The 14,817-nt window shown below is 42.4% G+C and overlaps 1 protein-coding gene across 7 annotated transcripts in view; it reads left to right on the top strand.

Moving 5' to 3' along the window:
• The window catches only part of PALM2AKAP2 (PALM2 and AKAP2 fusion), a 267,852-nt gene that overhangs the window by 40,515 nt on the left and 212,520 nt on the right, over nt 1-14,817 (top strand). For 3 of the 7 annotated variants that reach the window (XM_065046386.1, XM_065046401.1, XM_065046384.1), the window contains one exon: nt 4,183-4,263. In XM_065046386.1, coding sequence (XP_064902458.1) covers nt 4,183-4,263 — 81 coding nt within the window. Of the gene's footprint in view, nt 1-3,878; nt 4,057-4,182; nt 4,264-14,817 lie in introns of those variants that run through there. The other 4 variants (XM_005513418.3, XM_065046387.1, XM_065046383.1 and 1 more) reach the window with 3 other exon arrangements.

Below are 14,817 nucleotides of genomic sequence, written 5' to 3'. Positions count from 1 at the left end.
ACACATTCACAGTCAAGCTGGCTTCAGGGCCCGTCTTCTCCACCTCTTTTCGAACTGGTGTCTGAGATTGCTTCATGTCCTGAAAAAATAAAAACCAACACTTGTTGTCTATGGAATTGCTTCAAAGAACTGGGTGTGCACATGTTCTGCATCCTAGTCATACCTCCTTCAAAAGGTGCAGGAACAGTACAAATCTGGTCATCTCACTCAAACACCCTCCTTGCTCCTGCCTCCCCACTATGGCTGGAGATCTGCGTATCCTTGCCTGGGGAGGACATCAGGGATGTCCTTGAGGGTCACTTCTTGGAGGTGATTAGTGTTAATTACTAGCTGGAGCAATGATGGATTACTCCCTGCATTGCAGAAAAGAAAGAGGACGTATATATTTCACTGACGCTGTCTGGAGTGAACCTGTTCAAAGCAAGCACTTTATTTTTGTCATGCCAGAACCCTTAGTAAATCAGTAACTTAACAGGCGTACTTGGAAAAAAGGTATCTACATGTAGTTGAACAAAATAATGGGGAACATTTCCTTGCTTCAACACAGAAAAGTGCCTTAATGAATGTCCATGTGTAAGAATATGCTTTGTATCCCAATGTTTTCAGTAAAATTTTGAATCAGGGGCCTGCTTAAGTGGGTGTTTGTTTCATCTACTGAATGTGTAAAATCCTTGACATTCTGATTTTGGTGAGATTTTTATCAGCCAGTCCAGTTTTCTACCACATTTTTTCAGAACACAGCCATATAAAGCAGGAACACAGAGAGTCAACAACCTTCAGTGACTGGGAGAAACCTAATGTGGTCTACTGACCTGATGGTTAAACATCCTGATAGCTAATTACCAATGCTGTGACTCATGCAATATTCAGAGAAAAAGAAATACTTTTGCTGTCATACTCCTCAGCCATAGTTGTGATGCAAAATCAGAGGGCAGAGGCTGACTGAAAGCCAGTAAAATGGCAACGTGAGCAATATTCCAATTTAACTCCACAGAAGCCCACTAGTCATTAAGTAGTTCAAGTATTTTAGTGCCTTCTGTGTTGCTGCCTACAGGGAAAATACTCTAAGTGCTTTCCCTTTCTCATAAAGATAAGACGTTTCCATCTATGTTTTATAAGGCTGTCTTGTCGCATCCATTATAAAGCATGACACAACCAGCCAGAGGAGGTATTGTCATGATTTCCACCATGTGTTTTAGCAAGAAGGTTTTTGTGAAGGGTAGAATGTGTATATATATATATATATATACATATATATATATATATATATATGTATAAAAGCATATGTATTTATATACACACACAAAAATGTAGGTCAGTTACTGTGAAGATGTAGGTGCCTTATGCTGGCCTATGGACTCTCAGATGTGGGGTGTTAATGTCAGCACGTGTGAAATCCAAATATTCTGTCAGCTGGCCAGCCTGACACAAACAGGGCAGAATTATCCATATTCTGAGAATATTAGGCCATCAACTGGAACAGCTTTTAGAACTACTTTATTCTGGTGCATGGCTGACCAGATAGCTGAGGAAATAGCAAAGAACAAATTCTGTTTTTCAGTCTCCAAAGTACACTGTTAATATTGCAGAATGGAGAAAATGGTAAGAGAGACCCCTGGACAACATTGGGGTTTTTTAGCCCCTGAGCCATGCAATGTGCTGTTCCGTTAAAAAATGCAAAGGGGAGATAAGAATTGGAAGAGTGATAGGATAGATGATCCACCGACTATTAATTTTATATAAAGACAGAGTTTTAAAAGTACATGCATGAATTTTATATGTGTGTGCGCACAAATACAAACTTGTCCTCTGCATGCACAGAGAAATGAGATGTCAAGTTTTCTGCTGAAGACAGGCACCTTTTGTGACATTGTAGTTATCCAAAAAGCCAATTTTCCTATTCCAAAACAACTTCAGCAGAATATTTTTCTTCAGCAGCAATATTCTTACGTTCTTCAGACAGTGAAGTGTGTGTGTGTGTGTGTGTGTATGTAGATATAGATATATACAAACAATCAGCATGTAAGAGTGTTCAGTATATTACAGAACTGCTTGACCAATTCATCATTTGACTACATTGCCTGTTTTGGGTTGATTACTTCAGCCCTCCCATCACTGCTCTGATGGGTCACTCTTCAGTAGGGTAGTTCAGGCAGTTATCTAGCTCAATGTTTTGCTTTGTTCTGAGTGAGCCTGGCATTAAAAAAAACCAAACAAACTTGATCTTCCTCATAAATGTAGTGCTTTCACTCAAAATTCCCTGGTTTGAAGTCCAATATAAACACAATTATTTTCTGCATAGGCAGCATCTAATCATATGCCCTTTGAAGATGAGGCATGAAGGTTTGAAATGCCTGGAAAATGGAGGATTCCCAAAGCAGCAGTAGGGCACCTAGAAATGGGACAGAAATTACTTTGGGGACTTAAAGAATCCCCAAATGTCTTTAAGTCCAGCCTTACAGCTACTGAAATATTTAAATAACAAAAACATGCTTTTGCCAGAAGGGAATAAAAACTGTTGTTCCCGTAAAAACTGAGGCTGGTACACTTATTTGACTGCCTACATTTACTATTCAGTGTTTCTGTCTTGGCTGCAAAAATTAGAAAATATTTCCAGAAGAGGGAACTTGGTCCTGGCTGGGGATGGTGAGGAGAAATGCTCCTTGCAAGGTACAGAAGACTGATGGAAGGAAGTCCAGGCAGTCCTTGTGAACAACAGGTTGACTATGATTCAGCAATGTGGCCTTGTGGCCAAGAAGGCTGATGGTATTCTGGGGTGCATTGAGAAGAGTGTGACTAGCAGGTCGAGGGAAGTTGTTCCTCCCCTGCTACTTTGCCCTGGTGAGGCCACATGTGGAGTACTGGGCTCCACAGTCTAAGAAGGACAAGGAATTATTAAAGGGATTCCAGCAGCGGGCTGTGAAGATGATTAGGGGCCCAGAGCATCTTTCTTATAAGGAGAGACTGAGAGAGCTGGGTCTGTTCAGCCTGGAAAAGAGAAGGCTGAGAGGGGATGCTGATATTGATGCTGATGAATATCTCAAGGGTGGATGTCAGGAGGATGGGACCAGACTCCTTTCTCTGGTGCTCAATGACAGGATGAGGGGCAACGGTCACAGATTGAAACATAGGAGGTTCCATCTAAATGTGAGGAGAAACTTCTTTACTTTGAGGGTGCCAGAGCCCTGGAACAGGCTGCCCAGAGAGGTTGTGGACTCTCCTTCTCTGGAGACATTCAAACCCGCCTGGACACATTCCTGTGTGACCTGCTCTGGTGAACCTGCTTTAGCAGGTGGGTTGGACTGGATGATCTCCAGAGGTCCCTTCCAACACAAACCATTCTGTGATTCTGTGAAAACAGTGGATCCTTCATAAGAGGAAGGTGTAGCACAGGAGAAAAGCAGGTTATTCTCCTCTTGGAACACCTGAGAGAACCTGCTGCCTGCTGAAGGGAGCAGCCTGGGCCCAAATGAGTGGCCGCCTTCATGATCATGACCATGAAAACCCTCTGCTGTGGAAATGTCTGTGCTGTCCTTGGTGCCACTTGTTCTGCCAAGCTTCTAGGAGCTGGTAAGGACCAGCTGCTAGTCTGTGCTGGTGGCTTGAATTTTAAGCAAAACCAGCTGGGGGTTATCTGTCCCATATGCTTTGCAGGTAAACTGTGCACAGTCTGGCTGAAACACCTTCTCCCCATGGACCCCAGGGAAAGCTTTACCACCAGCCTCACTGGGGAAGAACACTCTCTGCAGCCTGGCTCCCTTCCTCCGTGATGCCACCCACGTCTTTCATGTCGCCCTTACTGTCACACAATTACACCACCAATCCGTGTTTTTTGCCCCGGCATCTCAAACACAAAAGCACATCTTTGTCCCTTTAACTTCTCTCTCTGCTGTTATGCCTGTTTTCTCCCCTCCTCTGGGACTGTGCACTCTGTTGCTGCTCCGGCTGCCTGGAGCAGGCGAGGAGAATTTCTCCTGCTGGCGAAGCGACCAGCTCATCTGGGGCTGGCGTCTTCCCAGGACGCTGCTGTTTGCATACCAGCAGGCAGAGGAGCAGGTGAAATGGGACTGGTGACATCTGTATAGATGCGTTCAACTGCTTGCATGCTCTTACAAATCCGCTACTCTTAAAGCCTCCGTTTTTTCTGATGAGATCTCTCTCTCTTTCAAATTATTTTCCAAGGAGAAAAGGAAAAGGCAGACAGAAATAGAAGGCAAGAGACAACAGCTTGAGGACCAGATACTTCAGCTGCAGCATTTCAAGGTAAGGGACTGATGCCAGAAATGATGGATTGACTAAATGTGTTCATTATTAGACATGCAGATCACACGTCTGAAAGCTGGGAAGAGCCCACTCCGACATGAAGCAGCTTTCACTGCCGGAGCCTATCTCTTGCAGTGATCGTGTCCTGTCTGCTTTTAATTCTGTGTGCTTCATGCACAGGACCATGTTGCAGAAACAGCTTAGGAGCATGGAATTGGGAGGGTGTGAGCGCCGGCAGCACAGTGGTGCTGGTATTATTAAACACTGTTATTTTTTAACATAAAGATAAGATACCAGTCGCTGTGGATTGGGTGTGCACTGCATGGCTTCAGTGAGCACTTTCTGCCTGCAGAGCTGCGTTGGATTTTTCTGGTGCCTGTCATTAGGTTTTCTCTGTGTGTGTGTGTGTTGCAGACAGGGTGTTAGCATGCGTGTGTGTGTGTGTGTGTGTGTGTGTGTGTGTGTAAAGCTTTAATTGTAGGATGAAGTTATTAGGCATACGCAGCATAATAAAATGGGCATGTATGCACACGTAGGGAGGGTGTTGATGCATATGTGTGTGTCTACATGGAGAAGTGCCTTGATATTTAACAGGGTGATGAGCAACCCCAGTCTCTGTTGGACTCCATGGCAGCTGCAGATAGCATCATTTGAAAGCCATCCTGATTATTTCTATTATTTATTCTTCTTGTCATTAGGAGAGTTTGTCTTTATATTTGTGCATAGCAAAGAGAAGGACAAAAACATACATGTGATCTTTTTGTAACCAGTGCACATTTGTGGGTCAAACCTTATTAGATTAACTCAGTAGAGGAGCCTAAGGAATTTCAGTGAATAAAACGTATCTGAAAAAGATGGTCAGGACTGGACAATTTGTCCTTGCAGCAAGTGAGCTGGGCTGTGTTTTTAAAAATAAGACACTGAGGTTGCTTGTGCAATAGTATGTGTGTGTGTGTGAGCAGTGCACCTGCGTGGGGAGATGGAGCTCAGAATATCTTCTCTGCCCACGCATGCACTTGGAGACCAGACTTGAAGTAACGGTACAGACAGAATCCTTCTCTTGCCTCTCCAAGCCCCAGCCATCATGTTCTGTAAATTATTCCTCATCTTCTGGTAAACACGATGCAGTTAAGCCCAGGTAATTGATTGCAACCTACACAAATGCTCCGTCGGTTCGCCGTAAATTTGTAGATGTCACACATTGTCTTTGTTGTTATCAGTCAACGATGTGATTGCATTTCTGTGGGGCAACAGGAGTTGCCATTTCGTTCAGGCTGCCATTGGCGGCAGGCAAGGGAGAATTTCTTCTGACAACTGTGGGTTGATGCAGCAGGGCAGTAAGATGTCTTTACAGTGCCTTCATGATGCTTGCTTTTTATCATGTTAACTGTTTCCAAGCTAACTGAATGATGCTTTTTCATTACATTCTTTAAGCACAGCCTTTTGTAAAGCTAGTTCTAGCAGGTCTCTACTTCATCTGATTTATTTTGATATAGCTGTTGCTAAACTGAATTTTATCATCATCCATAGGGAGAAGTAAAACCTTTCAGGATGGGGCAGCGGGTTCAGCCCCTCAGCTGGTGTAAGTGTTGCTGCACAGATTTCTTGAGTGACATGCATAAAAATTAACTATTTCCCTTTATTATTTAGCTCACAGCCTAGAGCAAGAGCAGTAACCACACAGGAAGCTGAGGGGAGACCAGGGCACAGAAACTTAAAATGGCAGCTTTCTCAGTGAAAAGTACAGCCAGACCTAAGGTCTGTAATGCTGGGTGCAAGGATGGGCATCAAGATGTGATAGGAGTTTCTCTGCCTCTCCATTCAGTGGCATCACTTGTCATCAGAGGAGAAGTGTGTTGTTTCTGCTGGGGTGGTCACAATGACTGATGCTCCAGGAGCTGCCTGTACCACCAAACAACTGTCTGCTGGGACACCTGGATGAGGTGCTAGCAGAGGTCTATCTGGGATTGCAGAGTTCATCCTCATTGCTGCTAGGCCCCTCCTAAACAGCAGGAGGCTCCATGCTAAAAAAAAAAAAAAAAAAAAAAGAGAAAATAGAGCCACTGGCTGAGGGCATTTCTCTTTTCATGCTTTGTTCAGTGTTCTGGTTGCTTAGTGGGTGCTGACAAAAATGGTATTTGGCCTGCCAGGCCTCTTTGTTAATTTGAAAAACCGTGTATCCGCCCCTCATCTCCCCCTCACTTCACCCTGGTTTCTCTGAGCCTCTAAGCCTCTACAAGTCTGCTATGAATGTAGTCCTTCAGTCTTATATGGCTCCCCAGCCCAAATGAAGTGCATCCATTTTCCTTTGGAAGTGCTAAGTAGAACATGGTTCATTTCCTGAGTTATGTGGACCAAGTAATTCTGTGCAAGACCTAAATCCAGGTCAAAAGACCAGGCTTGCCTACGAAGTCCATGTTTTTATTCAAAGAGCTATGAGGCAGTTGATGTCAGTGGATAATGTAAGGACTTCGTAACAGTGCTCATTAAAATCTGCTGTGGAGAAAACTTTGAAAATTATATCTGGGTTAATCCTGTGTCTGCAGTATCTGGGTTGATACCACAAGTGTTACAGCTTGAGTTCAACAGAAGGCATTTGTGCCAAGATTCAGTGGGTTTGGTTCATTTTTGAGCAATGCCAGAGTAATTTTCTTTTTAAAATACACTGTGTAAAATAGCATGTTTTGTTACCTAATAAAGGTTCTGGAAGCTACAGGGGTTCTGTTAATTTCAGACAATTTTATTCACGTAGGAAAAATATCTAATAGAAATAGCTTATTACAAATGTTTATGCTGGATTACCTACAGTTTTCAGGTTGCTAATGCCAATTAGACCCCTGGCAAAATGACTTAATTCTGCTACCAATTTGTTGATTTTTCCCTTGTTGCGTACCTGGCTGAAAATGAAGGAACAGCAGCCACTGCCCTGTTGTTTTAGGCAGAACAGCCCAGTGAACACTAGAGTTAGTCAATGTCAGTGTTGAATGTGGACAAGGATTTGGAAACACATTTTGCAAAGGCTCCTGGGAATGAAACCAATGGTTTCATGGCTGAGGACACCAGGACAAAAATGTGTCTCAGCTGTTAATGGTATGTGTGAGCTTCTGAGCTAATCAAGTGAAACCCTCCAAGTGTGAAAGTCTGGATTAGTAGAGAATCTGGAGTAGTCTGGTGTAGTCTAGTCTCTAAAATCCGAATCCCGTTTTTGCTGACAGTGAAACCCGTGTCACCTCTTCTGTGAACTGAAGGAGGGACACTGGTGGGATGGAGCATCCATGTGGTATTTCAGGGCCATCAGGGAACCCCATTGAAGGCAGGAGGTGTGTTTGTCTGAATTGCAATCAGATGCTTCATTGGAAATGCCCTTGGTGTTGGAAAAGGTATAAAGCTGTTTTGAAGCCCCGTTTTTGAGCCTGAACATGCAGTTTTGCTCTAAGAAGAGGCGATTTACAACAGCTCTCCTTACCTTCCACCTGCTTTAATGTTTAATACCAAAATAATCCTTCTTTTTTTGCATAACAGACGATGTGTTTTGTTTTGATTTATACAGTAGATAGAGTTTAATCTTCATGTTTTGCCAGTTTATTGGCCATGCTCTTACAAGCAGGGCTTGCCATGTCTGTGGGAACAGCAGTTGTCACCAGCTTCTACAGTTTTACATCAGAAAAGCAGGCAAAATTCACCTTATGCAAATACTACATTGTCTGCAGTATCCACCAATATGATGTGGTTTCTTGAGGAAGACAATAATTTATTTTGGTTGATTAGTTGCACTGGAGGCATAACCTACAAGCAACAGCTGCTTTTAAGAACTTGTTCAGCTAGACAGCAGTTGGGTGGGCCTGTTTTAATGGAGATGTTTACTATTTCAAATTAACTATAGGGTAGAAGTGTTTCTTCCAAGATCTGGCTGTGTCTGTAGTTAGTTCAACAGAAGTTCTATAATTGTTTACTGTAGCTCTGTTTGGTGTTGGCTGGAAATAAACAGCATAAAACCTCCTAATTGAATGAAAAATTACTTCTCTGCTGTTACTTAAACTATTACAATAAATGCATTTACCACAGTAATTTTATTTCTGGAATGATAAATATTAGAGACCTATTTCTGTTAATACCTGCTTCTTAAAGACTGCAGTTCATGAACACTATCCATAACATAATTACGCCTTTACTCTGAAGGAAAGGAAAGGAAATATTTTTATGTTACAGAGGTTTTATTAGGGTATGGTTTTAGCTGAAAATATCTTAGTTATAAATAAATTTTAGTTTTATTACTCCACAGTTATATTGCCATGCTCAATTTATACTGGTCTTAAAATAACAGCTGTGAGAGAACATAAATAGCTCTATCTATCCATATATCTATATATTTGCAATTGTGGAAAAACAGAGATAGATTTTGTGAATGAAGGAGTGTGTTTATTCCTTTATGTTGAATTCCTTTATGATTTCCAAGTAAATTAACCCTTAAACTGAATGATGACTCAGTCAAGCACAGAAAAACGTTTGATGTCATGAACAGTCTCAATTCTCTATGTGGTCAGTGCAATACCCCCCAAAACCTGTTCTCATTGAAAGTCAAGCACTCTTTTTGGTCTGTCGTGTCTTCTACGATAGTCCCAGGCTCACCGTCTGTTTTTAATGTACTGGAGAGCAATTCAACCCTGCAAGACTGTAAAGTCCTGCCATCTCCATTTCCCAGCCACAGTTCTGAGACATGGAGAAGTTAAGTGCTAATTTGGAGAGAAATTTCAATTTCCAGAGCATAGGGAACCCCTGTTCTTCACTTTCTGTGCATTAGCATCTTTGGGCTGATGCTCACCTTACCCTGGGGAGCCCACCTCTTATAGGAATTTAAGCTGTGAGAGGCTCTCTGCCTCTCTGCTAACCTGTTTTATGATCCAGAAGAGAAACTAAGATTTGTCAGGCCAGAAAGGGCGTGTGAGAGGGAATAGGACTGCACTGCCTAAGCATTTAGGGCACTAATTCTTTCTGATTTATACAAAACCTTAGGATATCTTTGCTGTGAGGTAGTTTTTGGAAAGGAGGGATTTCAAAAATCCTTATACATTTTCAAGTAATCAGAAAACAAAATATCTATCTCCAGCTAAAATCTTTCAGCCATAATATAATATTTTCTCCAGGCCAGCTACACTGACTACCCCAAAGGGAAGAAAGCTTTAGTCCTTCAATTCATGTCTCTTATCTACTTGCATGTCATTGCCATGCAACTGAATATATTGTAATTATTCTGGTATAATCTCTCTGCCAGAATTTTTTTATTCAGAAAAAGGTCTTGTTGTGTGAGTTGTACTTCAAACTGGTTGTCTTGTGTTGACCATGTATGTGTCCCCACTCAGGCAGGACTTCCTTGAAACCCATCAAAACTGGTGATCACATTCCCACTGGTAATAAGGTCCTTTGAGCATATCACTGCCACTCTGGCAGTTTTCGTTTTAGCCAGACTGTGTCAAAGTAGCTCGAGGATGTTTACATCTCACTTCAGTCCCAGCCTCGCCTAATGGCTTGATAGGTACTCAAAAATGAATTCACATGACCTGAATCCAGCTTTGTGAAACAATGAATCCGAGAACTTTTAAGACGAGAAAAGAAAGAAATCTCTGAAAAAATAGCTTTTCTTTTTGTCTCTTTTGACTGATGTGTGTATGTGGGAAGGAGTGATGAACTGAAGCTGAGGACAGACTGAATGTAGCAAGGAAATTATTCTTTCAGAAGATAATAGTAAGAGCAACTGTGGCTGTGTGGTAATGATGATAACTTGCAAAACCTATTTGTTTTAGGCAGAGAGGTTTGCCTATTTTCAAAATCTCATATTGTTAACTATTCCAAAAAGAGCAGTTGGATTTTTGGGGGGAGTTGTTTGGTTGGTTGGTTTTTGTTGGTTGGTTTTATTGTTTGTCTGTTTTCTCTCAAAACCATGCTTTACTACTTTTGAAAACATGGAGTAAGTACTCATGGGGAAAAGCAAATCACACTTAACTTTCTGGCTTCAGGAACTAAAAGTGTAATCAAACTCTTGCCATGTGTCTTATCTGTAAAAGAAGGTCTTACTCCATTTTTCAGTCCAACCACACAAATCACAGAAACTTCAACTAGCTTGAAGCTATTTCTTACTCCAGCTCCAAAATGCCTTGGGAAATAGAGATGTTCTCACAGAGTCATTGAGTCATTTATGTGTGAGGGGACCCTGGGGGCCTCCTCCTGCCCTCACCAAGACCAACAGGTTGCTTCCATGCCCAGACTCAGTCCCACTACATTTGGACTCTTGCCCAGGATGGAGATCCCACGGCCTCTCTGGGAAACCTTCTGCCGGTCCAGGCCACCATCATGAGGACCACGTGTGCTGTCATTGCAGCATTATCCCCCTTTGCAGGCCGTGTCCTCACACTGCCAGTGTGTGCCTGCTGGGACAGCCTGGTCCCCTCATCCCTCCTCTTGCTCCTGGAGCAGCCACTGGAAGTTATTTTTTTGTTTATTCTTGTTATGATTTTTATTCTCACCACAAGTGAAAAGCCAAATAATTCACCAGAGCCATCATTATCATCCTGCCATGAAAAAGTCTGAAATCTTAAACAGGCTTCCAAAAGAGAGATACTGAAAAATAAACCCCAGCTCTCCACCTTAGTATCAGCATGATTGTTTTGACCTGTTACTTCAAATAGAACTTCCTGGTATCCTGTATGTGTAGAAAATACATGTAGAAAAGAGCCTATATTTGAGTTATCTTTCATTGTATTGTTGGTTTTTGTCTCAATGTTATCTCAAGTGCTTAAAGAATATTAGAAACTCTTACTATACATCAGGCCATACCTATGCTCCACTCCAGCAAAATTAGTCTGTACAGCCCAGGGCTTTGTGGGTGCTGACTGATCTGAGCAAGATAGACAAAACTTCATGTCTTCTCTCACGGAGTCTTGACAATGTTTCTTGCTATGATGGGTTTCATGGCAGCTAAAAGGTCTTGGGGTTTATTTCTTCTTCTTCATCTTTGTATGAAAACAACTGTCTACTTAGTTTACAAAGTTAAATAAAATATGGGACCTGAACAATTTAAAAGCAACGCACACAAAATATTTACACTGGTGATCTTGCTAATGGATGGGAAGCTTGCTCTCAGGATGCAAAACAATCGGCACTTTTTTTCCCTCAAATAATTCCTAATTGGGCCTCTATCTGTACAGCTGTGATTTCTGTTCCTGAGAGTTTTTAAACAGACAAAGCACGAGACCTTCATGGAGCTATAGCTATTATCACACTCGTCCCTCAGGTACCTTGCCATGGTACCTTGCCTTTCCCCTGCATCTGCAGCTCTAGTTGCATGCAGCTTACACTGCAGCTGTGCTCTCGCATATCTTCACCTTGCCACAGAGGCACCCAGCTGAGATCTAGCCCTTCCCAAGTGAACACAAATCACAACAGCTACCTTAGTCTTCCTTCATCCATTTCTGTGGTCACATTGCACCATTTAACATGTTCCTGTCTGCTCTGTTACTCTGTCAAACATGTGCCTTGAGAAAAAGCAGTGTCTAAGTACGTAAATACTAAGGGGAGCTGAAGGGCTGTCAAATATACCAGCTACAGCAAACAAACAAGGGAGAAAGATTATCTCTGCAAAGCCTTTTGGCTGCCATGATTCCAGGTTGTGCTTATTGTAACAGTGGCCATCATTTATTTTTATTTGCATTACTTACTAATTTTTTACTCATCTCCCCACATGCACCTCCTTTGCACCCTCAGTCCGGTGCTTCACTGGTGCTGTGCCAAACCTCTGCCACCCCAGGAGCTGCAGGAAAAGAGGAGACAGGGTCCTCAGGGATGAACAGGACACCAGTCCCTTGGATGAGCAGATTGCCTTGGAGGTACCCAAAAACTTTTGAGCAGCTCTGAAACAATACTTGAGGAGCAGTGACCAGGTCAGGAGCCTGTTGAAATAAGGGTTTTATGAGAAGGGAAAACTCAGGCAAGTGATATGGCGACCTGTACCTGTGTGGCTGAGAAGAAACTTTGGAAGAGCTTCAGCCATCAGTCTCCTACGGCTAGTGACAAAAGGTTGTCAATTACAGGGGGAATGTCTTAACATGCAAGAAAAAGGTTAGTTAATGTGTTTTAATGTTCTGTGTGATGAATGCACATTAACCAACTGCTGCAAAATGTTTACAACTCTCAGTCTAAATGTATGGGTCTCAAAAAAATTTTAAGACATCACTTCCTTAAGATATTTTTAAGAAATGTTTTGTTCATTTCTTGAACAAAGAATAACAACAAACTTGCAGCTCTACAGGATAATATTTAATCCTCTCTATAAACATGCTATTTGGTCTTGGACTGCCTAAGTTCCACCAGCTAACATACTTTTTTTTTGTTCAACTGTGCATATGTTAGCTATGACATTGTGACTGAAGTAAGACTACAATCAAGCTGCAAGTTTTTCAGCATGACTTAATTCCCTAATCTGGGCAATGCTTGAGTCAATATCTGTGTATCATGCAAACATGCTCCTTAGGCTAGAACAAGTGCCTTAGATGACTGGAAAGGCAACAGAAAGTTCCGCTAAGCAAATCCAGATCACACCAGCAAGCTGGAAATGGGCTCCTTGCTCTGCTGCAGGGACAGTCCATGCTGTACAAAGCCACATCCGTCTTGCAGCAGAGTAAAACATTTTGTGTTTGCTGACGACCACACCTCTTCTTTGTTTTGCAAGCAGACTCTATTGCACTGAAAACCCACATAGGCAAACTCTGCATCAGTCTGGGCAAAGAGCTGGACTGTTTTGTTCACCTACTGGAAAACTAAACACTACAGCATCATGCAGGAATACATTTTGAGGAGCTGCTTATTTCGAGATGGACCTGCCTGTCATACTGCTTATGCCTACAGCCCTTCTCTGCTTTAGCATATTTATTCAGAGATGGTTAAGGGCATCTAACGTTAATATGCCTGTTCACACTACAACCATGCAAAAAAAAAATATCCTTTCTGTTTTTTGAAAGGCAAAGCAAGGCCTGCTGGCAAATGAACAAATCTTTCTGTGGTCTCGATACACGTCCCAGTAACCTCTTTGCTAATGCTGGCAATTGTGCTTTGCACCAGCAGGTCAGACCCAGACCTGCTGCGCAACCTGCACTACCTGGGTTAGGTCCAGCTGGATAGCAGAGGAAGCTGCCTAAAAATATAGCAAGCAAGAAATGTAGTGCTGGGAGTGGCCATGGGAACAAGGCAGAAAGGAAAACGTAGGAATCCCAGAGGAGTTTTAGCGGTGGTCATTCCTGCACTTGTGCTCCTTGCAAACTCAGTTTTATGATAAAACCCAGGCAGATCCTCAGGACCATGCACAGGCAGGGCAGGCTCTGCTACCCTCTCTGTTGTAGCTGATCCGCTCCACTACGAAGCTGCAGTCCCTGGTCAGGGGATTCCAGGTAGCTGCTGAACAGCAAAGCCAAGCTCAAAGCTGCTTCCAGAGCTCCAGATCTGCCTGGAAAATTCAGCCTTTTGTATCAAGGGAGTTTTCTGAAGTACAAGGAGCAAATCTGAAATGCAACCTGTTACACTGACATCCTAATGGGAGTGTTTAAGGCTAATATCTGACTCTACTGCTGCCAGGTGAAGTAAGAGGTTTATTGCACTCTCTTAGCAAGGCATGGGCTCGTTATATGCAGGTTTGAGAATATGAAGAACCAGTGTCCTTTGTTCGCTTTTTTTTCCAGGACAGAAATTGTGAATGCATGTAGGGAGTAAATAATTTCGTAATAAAAAGTAATTCCAGCTTTAAATCGTTAGTGTCTGGTGGTCTTCAAGACTCAAAACCTGAAGACTTGGCAAAACTTCAATTTGGCAAAGATTTCAGTGAAAGTGCCTTTGATGCAGCACTACTGATTTCAGTGGAATTATACCAGGCATCATTATTGCCCATTTTGCATGGCACAAAAGAGCATCATTACCCTGAATGGTCAACATCCAGTAGTGTTTCTCAAAAGCAGGCACACTTTACTGGAGGAGGCCACTTTGCATCAGCTTTTGACCTTTGTTTCTCCTCAGGATTATCAGTTTTCTTGAAAATTATTCAGCTGCCAGAGAAGTGCTGCATTTAACAAGCACGGATCTTAAGGAGAAACTGTACTGGTTGCCCCTCTAACCACTTGTAAATACAAGAAAAAACCCCAAAACTGCTTGACGAAACTACCTCAAAAGGTAGCAGCACAGCAAGAACTGGCTTTTCTATTGTCATAAAGAGTCAAATGGAAAAACTGGCAAGTGCATCTGGGCCTCAGGTTAAGACACTAGCACACTTCATGTGGGACTGGAAATGTGTTATTCTTTATGAGCAATGTTTACGGAATTAGGTCCGAAATCAGCAAGACTGGTGGGCAGAACTAACCACCTTTCACAAGCAGGTACTCCAGAGGTGGCATGTAATGGGCATAGTGGTATACGAAAATAGTGCTAAAAAGATTTACTTACTACAATAAAATGTTCCCTAATACCTAAACTTCTGAAGCAACATTAAAACAAAATGCAGCACTGAAAGTAAAGATT

This window comes from Columba livia, chromosome Z (genome assembly GCF_036013475.1).
Source record: "Columba livia isolate bColLiv1 breed racing homer chromosome Z, bColLiv1.pat.W.v2, whole genome shotgun sequence".
Classification (NCBI taxonomy): domain Eukaryota; kingdom Metazoa; phylum Chordata; class Aves; order Columbiformes; family Columbidae; genus Columba; species Columba livia.
Note: the sequence above shows the minus strand (reverse complement) of the source record. Positions and strands in the feature narration are given on the sequence as shown.